General features: G+C 39.3%; 1 protein-coding gene across 1 annotated transcript in view; it reads left to right on the forward strand.

Annotated features, from left to right (window-relative positions):
- The first annotated feature begins 4919 nt into the window (after nt 1-4919).
- Nucleotides 4920-17735, forward strand: part of mfng (MFNG O-fucosylpeptide 3-beta-N-acetylglucosaminyltransferase) — a 29309-nt gene continuing 16493 nt past the window's right edge. Inside the window, exon 1 of the mRNA XM_035660615.1 lies at nt 4920-5657. Within this exon, the coding sequence (XP_035516508.1) occupies nt 5295-5657 (363 nt within the window). The 5' untranslated portion in view covers nt 4920-5294. The remainder of the gene's footprint in view (nt 5658-17735) is intronic.

A 17735-nucleotide genomic window follows, 5' to 3' on the forward strand; every position in this document is an offset into this window, starting at 1 on the left:
ACATGTCTGTCCAAGACATTTCTGCCTGTGTCCCAGTACAAAGGTCAAATGGAAGTTTCATTTATGACATTTAAAAAAAATAAATAACAGCAATATGACGATGAATGTACCGGGTATATTCCAGGTATTTCAACACTTGGGAATAATTAGTTCTTGGAAGCTTCCAGACCGATAATAACAGTGGTCTGTGTGTGTGTGTGTGTGTGTGTGTGTGTGTGTGTGTGTGTGTGTTTGTGTGTGCGTGTGTCACATCGAGGGACTCCAAGCTTTGCTGAAACTCCTCCAACTCTCTCTCTCCGCTCTGTGACATAATAAGCCTTCATTTGACCTGAGGCTTTTTTTATTTTGGTATATACAAACATATATTAACCAATGTATTAAAAACGATGATGACAGTATTAAAGGAGAGCAAATTTGATTTGAAATCCCTCTTTTTTTTAAATTCAAATTTATTCATTTTCATCTTCCTTTTATTTATTTTTCTTCATTTCATTTTTATCTTCATTGTGGGGTTTGGTCTAACTGATATCTGGATTTCTGATTCCTGTCTCCTATGGCAGAAGAAGCTACACTGTCTTCTGAAAATGAAAACATTCATTGTCATCATTTGTGATATGTATATTATATGACGCTTGTGGAAAGTAAACCAATAAAATATCCCTACCTTTTTGCTTAGTTTCTGAATCTTGTAACTATTAGTTTCAGTTGGGACTGCGTGTTGCAAAGAACTATCAGTTCCACTTCTTTTCTTTAAGTGTATTCAAATTTGATCTTGTGATCTGTGACCTATGGTGCTGTTTGTGAATGTGGTCACATGGACCCCTAGTGGCAACATGCTGCAGTTCATCGATGCCTTTGGGGACTCAAGTCCTACTTGCCAACATGAGAAGAGCTGAATTGACTGGATCACTGAGCACTGAGGGCTGCACATGCAAATCAGTGATATTGTCCATCACTCCGAGGGTACAGCAAAAGGTTTACTTCATTCGTTGAAGCTTTTCAATTTTAAATGAGACCCTTTTCCTGCAGCATCAGTCATACAGATTACTGCATGTGCACAGCATTTGGGGTAATTTTCCCTGTGACAGTAAGGTATATTGTATCGCATCGCATAGTATTGAATTGTATCGTATACAGATGCAGATTTTTGATGTCTAATCAGCCTGATCATCACTTTCCTTAAATATATCCTTCAGTACTATATATTTCATACACAGTATTCTTGTTTCTTCAAATCAAGGACTAAGCCAGCTGTTCATAGAAAGTTGAACGCCTTAAAGTTGTTCCAGCACTCATACAGGCTGACATTGCGAGAATAACAGTCTGAGAGTTTGCAAGAGTGTATGTCGCCCTCTGCTGACCCTTTCCTATTGCACAAGTCAGACCTGTCGCTGCTATAACGAGTACAGTAAAGGTCCCACAGTGTCTTTCAAATTAGGGTTAGTTATATTAAACCCTTATGCATGGGCACCATTTAGTCATATCCAGATAACAGGTACCCATGTTAATACATTTCTACCTTAAACATTTTCATTCTGAACCCAAATTCCCATGAAATCTCTGTAATTAAATCCATAAACATGGTGATTTTACTGTCATATGTGCATATTTTTTGATTCACAGCTGGATTCAGATAAGACATATGGTACAGAAATGCTATCACCAGTAATTCAATGGACGAGTAATACATAATGAAATTTTCCAGGTGAGGGATTCATTTCCACTTCCTAAGATTATTGGGATATTACAACATAAATTATTCTATAGGGTGGATTTCCCCTTAAAGCTATAAAGGGAGACTACAAATGTTAAATATTTTATTTGGAGACAAAAATTGAGAGATGTGGGCACCTCAGACAGAGGAAGTGAAATTAAAATCATGTTGCATTATGGGAAGCAATAGGCTCAGGCTTTTGGAGAGTAACACTGCATAAGTGTCAGGATATCCCTCTCAGGCATTTTTAGGAATTTTTTTGTTAAATCTGCATTTTAGAGTGATACTAAAAATCCCCTCTGTGCTAAAAAAAGGTTGCAGACTGACTGCAGCCATGTTAAAGGACCTCTTCAGTGTGTATTTTATATATAGTGCTTCTCGTGTTGCTTCTTTGAATCATTACTTATCAGCGTTATGCAGGTTAAATGTTCTCTGATGTGTTCTATCATTCAGTGAGGGCTCTGAGAATTGAATTTCAGTTCAGCAGGAGACTGAAGGTTAAGAGAGGGATTTTCAGGTACTTAAGCTATACTCTGACTGAGCCATATCACACACACACACACACACACACACACACACAGGTCACTTTACCTGCCTATGGAGTTAAGTGGTTTCCTCTGTGAGGTTTAGTTTGTCAGTGGGACCCTGGATTAGTGCTCCATGTCTCCTTAAATGCACTGATGCGCTTACAAAATGATTTCTAGCACGTAAAAGGAGCACACTAATAACACTTTTACAAATAGGATCCCTGATATTTTAGTAATTGACCTTTCTCAATCTTAAACATAACCATTAAAATTTAAATGATGGTTATATCTGAGCTTAAAGAAGTATCTTTTCAAGCTAATTTTGTCCAGTTTTAATGCAGACGTCAAATCAGTGCTTACTTGGGCTGTAAAGACCTAAGTCCATTCTAGCTACACACTGTTTTTAAAAGTTTATGTTCAGTTCTGCTTATTAGACGGTGTTAAAATGCAGTGAAACCTCCTGCAGCCCTTAATCTTATGACTCCTTCACTTTCTCCAATCCCAGTTCTTGAGCGCAGTCCAAGTCTCTGTCTGACTCAGAGCAGGCGGACAGACAAAGCCCTGAAAGGGGGTCTGGTCCCTCGACTCCCTTGGCCCTTTTGTTCAAAGTGGGGCTGTGATGTTCTCGCTGTTTTAGAAAGAGCCCTTTTCAGCTAGGCCGTAAGGCGATCCTGGGCCTTTCCTAGCCAGGGTGTGCCCCGGGCGTCTCTGGTTTACCTGCGGGACCAGGAGGGGTGGGGTGTTGTGGGCTGGTCCTCCCTGGGACAGGTACTAGTGGAGAGGGTGGAGAAGAGGAGAGCAGCTGGTCAGTGGAAGAGGGAGAGAGAGAGCTAGAGAAAGAAGGGGAGGGATGGAGGGATGGATGTAAGGCGAGAACGCTGAGAAAGGACAAATAAACAAAGGTGGCGATGAGGGTCTGAGGTGAATTAATTGTATCAAGCTCTTTCTCCCTTTGGTGACAGTCTCCAGAGACAGCAGCACAGGGAACAGTAGACAGTGGATACAGCATTGGACTTCTAGAGCAGCTTAGAGAGACCTGTCGCTCAGCTGGGCAACACTTACACTTCACGGCTCCTATTAAGTCAAATGTACGAATGATTGCTGAGCTTTTCTTTAGATCTACTTTGAACAAATACATATGAATTAACACATTAAAAAACCATCATACAGTGAGTAATAGTAAATGCAGCGCAGGTAAAGAAGCCACACAATTCTGTGAGGCTGTACTTAGGCACAGTGGTGCTTTGAGCTAAATGCCAATATAAGTATGCTAACAAGCTTACAATGACAGTGCTTACATGCTAATGTACGGCATGTATAATATTTATTGTCAGCACCTTAGTTCAGTGTGTTTGCATCCTAATATTGGCTAATTAAGTCGGTCTGAGAGAGCTTTTGCAAATACATAAACCAAAGTATTATATTCAGATTATGACCTCATGGTGGCGCTTGAAGAAAAGTCAGACTATCACCAAAGTCACTCAGATAAATCCTCTGGGATCCTCTGTCATGGCAATATATCCACTAGTTGTTAAGATATTTCAGCCTGGACCACCGACTGACATTGAACATTGAAATCTACGGAGCGGTTTTCATTTTGGAAACTCCCTGAGAATCACTCTCAAGCCAAAATGCAAAATGTACACTCAATATATCTCAAAATCTCTGACTGTCATAAACTGATTAAGGGGGGATCAGTTTTCCTTTCAGTTATGGCACCTTTATTATCAATCATGTTGTGACATATAATACATTTGCTTTCTTTTAATGTGTCCAAAGTTTCTTTGTTATTCATATGTGTGAACCGGGGAATGATAAAGGTAATCTATGACCCTAAATAGAGTAGATTATTTTTTAGCTCTCAAAATATACTCATGACTCTTCATGTTGCATCAGAGTTTAAGCTGTTCTGAAACCTTTGCCTTTTGTGCACCATTCAACTCAGCCTATTGTGAGTTTGGAGCCTGACGTATAGTTTCCTTTCCCGATGAGATGGCCACTGTTAAAAAACAAATGATGTCTACTGTTTGCTGACATGAAGCTTATTGCCAGTAAACCTCCTGTTTACCATTATGAGTCACTCTTTCTCTCTTGTTTTCAGAGTAGTAATGTTGTTTTTTTTGATGCACAACAGAGGATGAAACTTTAATGATCCCCAGAATAAAGCAGCCTGTAAAAGTTCATACATAGCAGTTGAGCAGTGTTTTTGGACACAGCTTAACTCAGAAAGCTGCGTAACAGTAATCGCTGAAGAGACAGGAAGAAGGGGGAGTGTTTTACTGTGGTTAGCTGTTTCTGGCTGAGTGAAGAGATGACACCAGACTCAGTCGGCTATGATAAGTTGTCTGGTGTATGCCCCCCTCCAGCTCCCTTTAGGCAAATAAGAGACTGGTTTGTACCCATAGAACTCATTTTCATTCAGTTATCTTGAGATTAGAGGTCAAGGTATCCCTTTAAAAATGTCCATGCCAGTTTTTGGATCATTATTTGGATGTAATGATTGGGAAACCATAATATAAATAACTTATATATCTTTGTCCCATAGTATGGGACCCATGTATAACCCAGTACTCTCAAATAAAACCTAATTGTAAGCGGAAGTATACTATATTTCCCTATGTTATTTTGAAATCTTTGCCAGGAAGTTCGTTTGATTGCGTGTAGTTTGACACTCGTGACAACGGGTGGGCTGAGCTGCGGCTGTGACAAAGTCAAATATATCGTGGTGGCTGCCGCTTTTACGCAGAAAATGAGAGCTTAGACTGGTCATGCAGCTGTAGCCTACTTAAAACAGGCGAAATTCTAAAAAGTGATTAGGGTCATTCTAGGATTATTACATTTTGTTGAAGAAGTCTACAGTCATGCAAATAAGGAGTTGACAAATGAGGAACACGGATGATAACGTTGTAGAGAAGGAAGACGCAGAGGTGATGGAGGAACCGACACGAAACTAGACCAAATCGAATGAACATGAAGATTTTATATGAGGGGACCCAGGACGTGGTTTTAATGCTTTATGGAATCTAAATAACTTTTTTTTTTTTTTTACTACCATGCATAAGAGATGGATACGTCGGAGGCTGCCTGTCTTGATAATCACCTTCTTCATCATTCTTTACGTGGATTTTCAATTACGCACAAGCAGCCTTCCCAAAGTCAGTGTGGCTCACCATCCTTCATCCGGTGCGCTTCAACGCTCCATCCAGCAGGCTCCCTCCCCGGCCAAGGACGCGCAGACTCCGGCTAGCTACAGTCGCAGCGGGGATGGAGGACACCCGGCCCCTGAAGTTGCACATGTAACCCAGCCGAAACTGAAGCTGGAAGACATTTACATCGCTGTGAAGACCACCGGGAGGTTCCACAAGACGCGCCTTGCGCTCCTTTTGGAGACGTGGATCTCCAGAACCAAGGCGCATGTAAGTATCTGTGCTGTCACAGGCTGCTCTGAATATCCGTACATTTTAGACATATTTCAGACACCTGCAGCTTTCATTCAAAGCCCCCTGCATCTGTAAAACAGTTGAACAGTTGCCAACCCCCCTATCAGAAGCTTTATTAGATGTGGTCACTTCTGCGTCATCAAAGTGGACTGCTGAGATCCAAGTGAGCACAAAGTGATAATTAGTGACAGGTCCAGAGTTTCAACCTTATCTAAAAGAGGCTGATTTTCTCTTTACACATCAATCAAAGCAAACTGTTTTAATAAGGAAATCATCAACTCATTTAAAGTATTATATTATGCATTTACTTCATTAAAAACAATGAAACTATCTGGCCCATCATCTGGCCTTTAAGCAGACATGTGCTGTGGTGATGTTGAAATGAAAATCACACTTCCTTCCTGCTTTGAAGCTGCAGGTCTCATGATTGACTTGGCTGATTAAGGTTTCGTTCCTGGGTGATTCGGTTGGTCAATTTACTGACAACTGATGTAAAGAGTGTAAAAACATACAGATGAAAACCTTTTGAATTCCAACATGCAGAGAGAAACAGTGGAAATGGGCTGAATTAGCTTTTTGCAGCCTGTTGAAACGTAGGTGTCAGTGTGAAAAAACATAACTTCAGCTGGTTTTCTTACTTGCATCTGTAACATTTAGGGATTGGTTTTTCAAACTCAAAAATGTAAAAGGTCTGGGCGCCCAGTTAGCTCGGGTAGGCTGGCGACCATGTACCAAGGCTGAGTCCTTGCTGCAGCGGCCCAGGGTTTGAATTCCGACCTGCAGCCTTTGCTGCGTGTCATCCCCTCTCTCTGCCCCCTTTCCTGTCTGTTTCCAGCTGTCCTATCAAATAAAGGCATAAAAGCCAAAAAAAATATAGGTACTTTAAAAAAAAATGTAAAAGGTCATTACTGTCGAAGGGTTTAGCTTGGTTTATAGACTCCAGTTAAGGTGAGATTAGGTTTTGTAGTAATTTTTTCTGTGAAAGATTTGACAAGAGATCCCTTTGAGAGCTGAATTTCAGGCAGCAGTGGCGCTTTATTTTTTATTTTTGTTGAATTCAAAGGTGCTTTATTGGCATGAAATACTAAATCAGTTACTGCCAAAGCAAAAGTGTCTAATAATCAGAGTCAAATATAATTTTGTGTTTGCTGGCTTACCGTCTCTCTCTGTGTTTTCTCAGACTTTGCCAACTCCAATTGTATCTATGAGTGATACTTTACCAGGAACATTTATTCATCTCAATCAGAATTCTCTCTGTGCAACCTGGCTGGTAAAATCAAAGCTGACTTTATCTTTAGGAACACTACATGTGAAGGATTTTGAGTTGGTTTTATGGGCCCAGAATCGTTGACTTCCAGGGTTGATGGTACTGACACTCAGACACAGCGCAGGGCTTATTCAGTAAGGAACAGTTGGATATTCCACTAAAATGAACTAATGACTTGGTTTTCAGTACACATAGCCTACTTTTATTTAAATACATACACATCACATGAAGTTCCAGTTCCATGTTGTGGTTCATGAAACAGACTTCATTTCCTTTTTTTAAAATAAACGAAACAGATGAGCAATGATCTTGAGAGGAAGCGTTAATCTTTTGGCTTCTTGTTTTCTGTTTTCCAGGGCAGAGACACTTTTCAAAAGTGCTGATTTAAGAAACAGGCATTATTTTATGAGTGAAAGAGGAAGCTACTGATACATCTTCCTCTATCTTTGCTTTGGCCAATGAATGTATTCGCAACCAAACCCACTATATATATATATATATTAGAACACACAAAGATGCACACACACACACACACACACAGGAAGCTGTGCAGGCAGGTTGTCTGGGTTGAGGGGATGCAGCCGCCGTGTAGCGACTCTGTTAACAATGCTGAAACGGAAGCTGCTCATAGAACAGGAAGTGAAGAGGCAGATTTCAGAACAGAATGAACCTCATTTACCTCCTCCCACATACACACATATATTCACACATACTCAGAATCACACACACACATCTCACAAGTCCTTGTCCACTTCACAGGGTGAAAAGTCGCTTTTAACCAGCTTGGCAGCTACTGGAACTGAATAGTTAATGTGCTAAGAGCCGGAAACAAAAGTGTTGCGACAGAAACTGCGCCCTAACAACAGCCTGGAACAGTACATATAGAGGCCTACTGATAATCCCCAGCATGCTAACAAGCTTTCAGTTGCAAGGCTGACATGATGATAATGTTAAGCAGGTATAATGAGTGCTGCAGCAGCCCAGGGTTCGAATCTGACCTGCGGCCCTTTGCTGCGTGTCATCCCGTCTCTCTACCCCCCTTTCCTGTCTATCTTCAGCTGTATCTATCAAATAAAGGCAATAAAAGGCCAAAAAAATAACTTAGCTTAGCTCTCCACTAAGTTTAATGGAGATAAAATGATTTAATCATTCAGTTCTTCTAGACTTTCCAAATCTTAGCAGACCGAATGGATAAAATTTGATAGTGAAACGATTTGGGAAAACTTATCAGATAAAGCCTGACTAAAGCCTGGTTTTACAAAGTAATACAATCTGCCCACTAGCACCTCTAAAGTGCTGTAATCAACCCATAGTATCTCACAAACAGAAATGTAAAACCAACATTTTGTTGTTTTCAGAGGAAGTTATGTGCTGTATTTCTTGCCCAACAGCAACAACAATAATGTGCAGTGTCGCCGTGGGTTGCCTGGTAACTTCACTGTAATGACAAGAGTCTGGGAACTCGTAACTTTGCTATAAAGCTGCAAATTGTCATTTTTACATTACTGTTTGTGGTGAACAGAAAATCCGGCTAGCTGTTTCCCCTTGTGTCTTTATGCTAAGCTAGGCTAATTGCCTTCTGCCTCCAGCTCTGCACTTAACATGTAGAAGTGAGAGGGGTATCGATTTTCTCGTCTAAGTCTAGGAAGGGAAGCAAGTAAGCATATTTCCCATTTCCAAACTATTTTTGTAAAACTTTGCTCTGACACTTCGATATATTATAATGTTATAAAAATGAATATATTTAGATTTTAATATAATGTAAATAAAATTGGGTTGAATCACCTAAGTAACTGAATGAATCTACATGGATGAAGTGATGAAATAATAATAAAAAAATAATTGCTCAATTACTTTCATCAAAGTTCCCTTGAGGCACCTCAAAATGCTTCAGTGGAACCTCTGAAGTATTGACCAGAAACCTTATCGAGATATAATGCAGTCATTTTGTGCTATGGGGCAGTACAAATCTTACTTAATGACCCTTTAACAGCGTGAAAAACAAGCTGGGATTTATGCATGTCTGGCTGACCTCAGTAAAATGTCCTCTTGAACTTTGTTTATGATCCGCTCTATGTTGATAGTCTGCCATTTGTGTTCCTCAGGTTGACTGATTCCAGTGCAGGTAGTTTAGTTTGAGTTATGACCAGAGTGGAAACTAAATGTGTTGGTGGCCCTTTATCATGGGGTTTTACTGGGTAGATTGCGGCAGCGCAGGTTGTCTTGGTGATATTGATGAGGTGGATTGACCCAGGTGTCTCATTACACCTCATCCTCTTCCTGCTCCAGTGATGGAGGGATGAGAGGGAGGGATGGACAAAAGTAAAAAAAGGGCCTTTGGGGGAGAAGTGAGTGAGGGAAGCTTGATCTTATATATTTATATATAATATAAATATATAAGACATGCATATTTATATAACATAAATATATGATATTATAATAACTGAATTGAAGGTGCTGTGTGATGTCACTGCAGAGAGGATGATGGATGAACTGGGATTGGTAGACAGTAAAACTTTCATCCACTTCCTTAATCACCACCTGTGCCATAATTACATCACATGGGTCACATGATGTGCTGTGTTGGGCGGTATTACAGTTACATGCAACTCCCCTGGCTGCGTGCAGTCAATGGGTCTAAACTAAGGTGATGATAAATATCTCCAAAACGGAAGCTGGCTGTTTATTAAATCAAGTCTTGTTTTTTTATTTCCTTCTCGTGTGCTAAGTGGGATTTTATAGGCACATTTGATTAACATGTTCTTAGTAACAAGAGTGAATAAATGGGTAATGTAACTAATTCAAATTTTTGCTGTTAAGCAATTAGTAATGTTATTACATTACAATTGATTACATTTATTCAAATAACTTGCCCCGTACTGATGATGACAACTGAGCAATGACCCATCTTTTGATGAAGACATGGTTGAAATCCTTGCAAGAAAAAGAAAGAGGACCTTTAGTTCAAAATGTAATTGTCAAACTAAACCAAAACTGAAACATAAAGCCAAGTACTAACCCTAACATCAATGCTTAAGATCGTGGGGACATGTTTTTTGTCCTGGTTTGGACAGGAAGACCCTGCAATGTGAGTGTGTAAACTTGTCCCCATAAAAGGGCTACTCCTACACTTACACACAGATATACAATATGTTTATCTGTGCATGCTTATAAGGACCCATTGATATAATGCATTGTTCCTACCCAAACCTTAAACACAACAACCGCATGCCTAAACCACCCCATATCCTGAACTTAAGTTAAACTGAATAATAACCTTATCTCCAAAACTTCTACATCTAAAGTCTAAACAGCCCTTTGAAGAAGTGAGGCCTCATTGTCAAGGTCCAAAACTCAAAGCCTCACAAAGATAGAACACATACACATCTGGATGAAACAGTAGTTCTGTCGCCCTCTACTGGATGGCGGTAGAACAACATGTCTCTTCTGTGTCCACGGGCTTCTTTCTGATCTCTTTGACCCTAAAGAGTTAAAGAGTTAGATAAAATCAGAAATATTGCTGTATAAAGCCATATAAAGCAATGGACCACTCACTTTTTAAAAAGGTATCCCTGGATGATATTTTTCTAATCTGTAATACAGGGATTATAGTCATTAGCTGGAGCTGCCTGTCAGACAGTCTGGAAAGCTTCTCTCTCACTGTGTGTCTCTTATTCATGCCGTACTTGCACACACGCCTGTTATACTCACGAAGAAGCACCGAAAAAACCGTTTTCCTCTTTTTTTATGTTACGTCCATCCACCACCCAACCCAAGCAACGCACCCCAGCCACACACGCTACGTAACTGTATCCACCACACACTCCACACCACAACACCATAGCACAACACCACGCACAAACAACAGCAACAACTTATAAGAATACTTTTTATCTCAAGGTTTTTTGGTAAAAAACAGCAACCTATGTTCTGTTTCCCCTGAGAAGGGATACAGTGGGTGGTGGTTGCCAACCGGATTTGAAGGGAGAAATACGATCCCTTAACATAATGTTTACTCAAAATTCATTTAAAGTTTTTTTTTTTTTTTCCCAAATCTTAAAGCATGGGAAAAAAAAATAAAATATGTTTTTTTGTTTTCCCAGAATCTTCAGAAGTAAGGGAAGAAAATAAGGAATGTGCCGTTCTTGGATGAAAGAGCTCACAGAGAAGTAGAGAGCTCCTGAAGGTCCAAGAACGAGGGTTTTAGAAACCACAGCAAGCCTTCAATCGTTTTCAGTTTTAAGTTTTGCTAATTCTACCTAGACAATTACTGCATAATCACACTGGGACAGTACACGATAAAAAAAAATTTTTTTGAAATGTTGCAAGGGAAGAAATTTGTAATAAAAAAAGTTTTTGCCTTAATGAAAAAGATACCCGTCCCCTATATAAATATAAATAGTAAATCCCATAAGCCCACATCAAATCAATCAAAACCAAAGATTTTGGCCCAGGATGAATCTTCTTCACCTGCCGTTATAGACTCAGTAATACTACACACCGGAAATCCCTTCTCACACACTTGTTCATTTTAAAAAAGGAAATTGTCTAACCCAACTGATTTCTGTCGAATCTTGGTTTAACATTTTCTTACATTATTTTAAAAACACCCACCATTACAACACACTTATTCTATAGCCTGGGGTTTATTTAAATAAATCTTTTGCCAGTAAGAGAGGTTTCCATCATTTCTCTCCTTCAAATGCCATCTTATCTGGGGTTTTGAAAAACATTAAGCATGTTACATTGAGAATTTCATGTATAATATTGAAAAATGGAAGGAGTTGCCTAGAAGAGATTGATTCCTGATGGTATTTCACAAGATGGAATTATATTTTTCGAAAATCTATGGGTATAAATGATCCATTTATGGAAACATCACCTCAATATATTATTTTTCCTGTCCACTTGTGGCAGAAATCTGCGGCAACATAAGGATTCCCATCGTAAAGAAAACTGTATAACTATAAACAATTCGGAACCACTAAAGGGGCAATCATTCCCATTCGTGAGCTTGTTGAACATTATTGAGTATTAAATTCAACATATATAACTCATTTACAAAAGTAATCTATCACCCAGGTGGGTGTACTTTTAATTTCTGTTTCAACTCTCACGACTCAAAAATCCACACCTATGTAAATATACATTCACAACACCCCCAAACAAAAGCCATATCTATTAAAAGGTGCTTGAGTAAAAAATTATATTATTTATGTAGAAAAAAAACTTCTCAACAGAGGATACCACAATGGAAAAGGGTCTTTCAGTTCCACCATGGCCGGTAGATGATTATTGCGCGGCATAATTATAGAACCATGAAATAATTAGGGAACAATTTTGATTGATAACTTTTTTAATATATACTCATATTTCCCAAGGTAATGTTCATTGATGGGAATATCCAAGGACCCAAACACCCAACTATATTACTAAATACCATCTTGCATAAAGGATGGGAGAATAAAGAAGGAGAAACTGGTCAGTAGAGAATGAGATTGATCTTAGTAGGCACAACAAAACAGCAAGACAAGCGAAACTTTAATCTGTAGTTAGTTTACACTAATCCCCAAAGTAAACCACTTAGTTTCAATCAAGACACGATTGAGGTCATTCAAGTAATATAATTGCAAGCACCAATTTTACTTTATAATCCCTTAATACCGCCATCCGGCTTGTTTCCTATTCTGTCCTGGAATAGAACATCCATTGAAACTATTCTCATAACATATATTTATGTATATATAAGGCTCCATATCTTGGAATGGCATAGTCACATTTTATTTACAGATGCGCTAGAGAACCCATTAACTAAAAGCTTCTAAAAAACTGCAGTAAGCTTTTGAAAAAGTTACATGTATTTGACTGAATTAACCATGCGCAAAACAGCACAAAACAATTTTTATCCAGGATGGGAATACACATAACCATGATAGAATTTTGGCCTAGTGTTTTGGTGTTCAGTAATCTCCAATTCTTATTATCGTGGTAAATGACCCTTTTTGTCTCAAGCACCACTCGCTAGGCGCCACATACCGATCCCGCGGTGTCAATAAGAATAATGAACTCCCACCGCACTGCCATCAGGCTCTCGGAAGCGTGCCGCGCGCACCTGTACGGAGAGATAGAGTAGACGCAAAGAGGTAGCCATGCGATTCGAACATCCCTTGTTGCCTTTACATTAAACCAACGAACGCACTCCTCCATCCACATACCAAAAGTTATTTCCATTTTATCTATTATAGTAGGATAATCTCTAGAAGAAAGTGCAAAGGAACACAGCGAACAATGTATCCTGCATTCGAGAGAACCATAACATATTTGGTGAAAAAAAGGAGTAAACCTCTATATATGGCCAACCAGATTAGATTTGATTAATTAGTAACTGTTAAATAAGTTCTATTATATATTGAGTATAATATGTAAACGGCGCTAAATATTATTTATACAACTCAAACATAAACCATTCGTACCTTAGAAATGAATAAAATCGTGAATGATAATTGAATATTACAGATTTTTTAAAGTAATTCTGTTTTTGCATTGCAACTGTTTACTCAATATTATTATGCTTTAGAGTAAATTATGGCAATCTGTAAATCGAATATTATAAGGTATTTATATGTTTTAAGTATAGTGACAACATTAATTATTACTTGACTTAAATTAATATTATAGGGGGTTTATGGAGCAATCCAGTCTCTTATATAACAAGAACTTTTACTAGCAAATCCACGCGCAGCTATGAACTGATGTTCACCATATTATTAAACTCTCTTTTTAATTGCTTAATAACAGTTAATTATATTTTTTTCATATATCCTCCCAAAGATTAGAGGAAATTTGTATAATCCCAATGGAAAAGACCTTTCATAGAGATACCGTAGATGCCTTATTGAATGCCACACATTTTGACTAGTCCACCAGTATGTACTATTTGAATCTGTAACACAGATCTATCTACATCGTTTCCCGAACATTCCACATACGAAACGGTTAGGCTCACATCCTTACTCCCTACTGTGAAGCTCTTCATACAAATTCTAAAACGCCCATCTTATCACTTCCCTTTACTTTCCTAAATATCTCGCTACCATCATAAACAATATTTTTCTACAAATGCTATTTTTATCTAGGATCTGTATTGGCTAGACTAATCTAATCATAACCGTCTTATCATGGGCATGATCTGTCTTCATGTCTTGTCTTTCGGTTAGAAAGAAATGACCCAGGTTATAGTATACAGCATTGACCAGTAAATGAGGAGAACGCAATTCAGGGTTCGTTTCGAATGTAGATCAGAGTACTACTGACCTCAACATCTCTACCGACTCACCAGAACAACCGACACATAACAAGGATATTTTTTGCCCCCCCTCTTCTGAACCTCAACTTATTGATCATAACTGTGAAGTTAATTTGCAGTTGGCTTATAGTTGTGTGTTTTCTGCGCCGGGTGAAATAGTGACTAATTTTCTTTCAGCATCACCAGTGTGGTGAAACACGCTCAACGAGTTATTTAGTCGATTAGGTTGTCTGGCGTCCCATTGGTCGAAGAACGGATTGGAATATGACGGTACCAGATCCTGGTAAAAAGAAGAAAATCATTGAGTTTGTGTTGTTCAACTGTTTTCCTTACCTGATATCCTTCGGGCTAAGTTAAGTGACGTACTGGAAAGACATGTGAGAGGGGATAGGGGTACCCCAACGACAAACTAGTGTCCCGTTTTGTTGAGATATCATTCCCTGTTAACACTGTTCTTCTCTGTTTGGTATCCCGCTTTCCCCTATCTAAGACTTAATCTCCCTTTCCACAAGACACTTAGAGATTCTGTAGGACGTGTATGGCCTACAAGAAAGGTAACTCCTCTCTCCATCTTCCTTCCTATAGGTTTATGTCTTGCTACAGTGCGAGGTGTGGGTAGTAAAGACGCTACTCTTTTAAGCCACACGGACCCCTGTAATCGATCCGATTGGGCATGGTATTTTGTCGCTTACCAAAAACGACCTTCTACAATAAGTACTATTGCCTAGGAACAGAAGTTTTCTCACCGTTTGCACTCTTTTTTTTAAATTATTCTGGTTTTTTTGTGGGTTTTGGGTTTTGGTTGGTCCCTGTTTCCAAGGCTTTTCCACTTATCTCTTGTTTTCTGAGGGCAGAAAGGGTCCAAAATGCTCCCAGTGTCGCATAACTAGGGTAACGGAGGTGGCGCCCAAATTATCAGACGACGCGAGTTCGCTTTTTCGCTTCACATAGTCATAGATGTTCCCTTCGCAGAATATTGTGACGGCTTCATTGCGTCATATCAAAGCTGAGACACCTATTTATGTAGATAAAGAGGCCCCGTCTGTTTCGTCTTTCACCTTGACCGACACAAGTTTGGATTAAAAGTATCGGATTTAGAGGATCACCTCGAGCTTTCCATTCAAAAGCTTCTTATGGTAAATGATAAGGAATAATATATCGAGAAATAATGCTTATAGTTACAACCCAGCCCCAAGAAAAATGAGAAAGGAGAAATTACAACCAGAGTGGCCAACTTATTAACGACTCTTCGACTGTTTTACAAATAATCAATAGCACAGGTTTGAGTTGTCAAGAATTATTACAGGGATTACACCTTGGAAACTTATTTTTCAATCAATTCTTCTTGGATGGACGGACTAATTTGCTGCTAATTGTATTATTTATTAGAGTCACCACAGACAGGAGATCAAGGATACGTGATAGAAGACACCCCACGAAAAGACTTTCCTGCCTTACAATGATTATCATAAAGTTCAAGCACTCCTACTACAATTGCATCATCTATGACTACCTCCATGGCACATTCATACCTACCACATAACCAATAGTATTCCCTACAATGTTATATATATATTAAAGTTGCGCAGTACTGTTCCCTGGAGTTGTTTAGAGACAAGGGACAAACCACATCATACATTTGACCCGCCGCTATATTTACAAGGCCACAAAGCTAAAAAATGGTCAATTATGATGCTGTTAATTTCAAGCTTACAATCACCCCACATTTGTTCCATAGCAATTCCATCACTCCAACCAACTTGAACCCCCCACCCCACTCCTCAGTTCAACCCCCAACTATATGAAGATCTCAGGGGAACATTTGTTTTGGTGGGAACCAAGAGTTACACAGTTATGGCTTCTTTGTGGTAACTGGATTCCCATGGGGAATCTTGTATACCTGGGAGGTTAACCTGGCCAACCGACCTGCACAGTCTCATAGCCGCTGTCATCCTATGTACACGCCGTGACCAGAGCCTCGCCTAAACACACTAAACCTGAAAAAGCCGTAACATGCGCCCTAGAGCGTAGGAGAAATTCTGGGTCATGGAAGGAATGGTAGTAGAAAAAAAATTATAAACATAAGCAAAATTGGGCAAATAGAGGCCTCACACACGCACGGTAATTGCATAACATTATGCAAATGGTGTCGCTCAAACACAACCAAATACGTGACCCTGCCCGCATTCCAGTGTAATTATATGGGAACAAATCATGCGCAAAGGAGCAATATGTATCACGAGCAGCAACTCAAGTTGGTCCCCAGGACCACAATGTTGTGAGTAATTTTATGGACAGAAAGAAGGGGAAATGCAAGGCTTTTTGTTGGTTTGGATTGGAACCTTCCCCTGACGATAGCACAAGAACTTGGGCAACCATTAGGAATGCAGAGAAACAAGACAGCATTCAGTTTGTACCAGCAGCTTGTCAACAACACATGGACCTGAATGTTGCAATAAGATCTGTAGTTTGAAAAGAGCTTGTGACATCCTGCCTGTCATTAAGGGGCAATAAAACACAAAAAACAAACATATGAAAAAGCCCTCAGAGGCCAGAAGAAAAACAGTGAAATTCGAGTGCATGTGAAACAAAAAAGGATGACAAGTCAAGACTGGTTTCCCAGCAAGTATCCGCCATTAGCCGAGCAAAAGCGCTCATACCACACTTGTATAAACTTCATACTCATAGAGTATGAATTCGTTTAAATTACAGTTCTCTAAATATTTGAAACACAACAAAAGCTGTTTGATAGTACAATAACACATAATTCGTGATATTAGGAATCGTGATTTGTCCATAATTCCTCGCGGTTTGCACTATCAGGGGACTTGGTGTTCCAGAAACTTTCTCTTCAATATAGTTATCTGCGGAACCATGTGATTTCCATAGGCCTAGAGAGGGGGAGTCTTTTTAATATACAGTTAAAATCCATATTCCGGTAGGTTCTAGTCGTTCTCAGGCAATCAAAACGACAATCTGATTGTTCCCTTTTCGTTCCTATAAACGATAAATAACTATCGCCTACCACAAAACCCTGCCCTAGCCAACTCAATTTGTGCTTCACTTATTAGAACAGCCCTTCGTGAACTTCTGTTCTGCTCAAATTGGATAGTACTCTCTACGGGAATTGCATCTTCACCACCACAATAGCGTGGTTGGCCGTGGCGGACAAAAATTATTCTCCACTAGAGCCGAATCCGTCCCTATAGGGATCCCCTCTCTAGCTCACATCGACCAGGTTATCTTGTGCCATTATAAACAACGCCTCCAAAGAATTCAGCCCTTATATAAAGTCAAATGATATTCCAGCGTGCCTTCTAATAAGATGATTAAACCACACAGACCCTACGACCCTTCCTACCGGACAACACATCAAAAATGCAGAAGAAAAAAACCCAATATCTGAGATAGCCAATAATTGGACAAGACATAGATATAAAAGAGGAAGGGAGAAAAAAAAAAGGGGAAGAAGACACAAGGA

The sequence above is a fragment of the Morone saxatilis genome, unplaced genomic scaffold (genome assembly GCF_004916995.1).
Source record: "Morone saxatilis isolate NCDOM2014 unplaced genomic scaffold, NCSU_SB_2.0 Contig17, whole genome shotgun sequence".
Taxonomy (NCBI): domain Eukaryota; kingdom Metazoa; phylum Chordata; class Actinopteri; family Moronidae; genus Morone; species Morone saxatilis.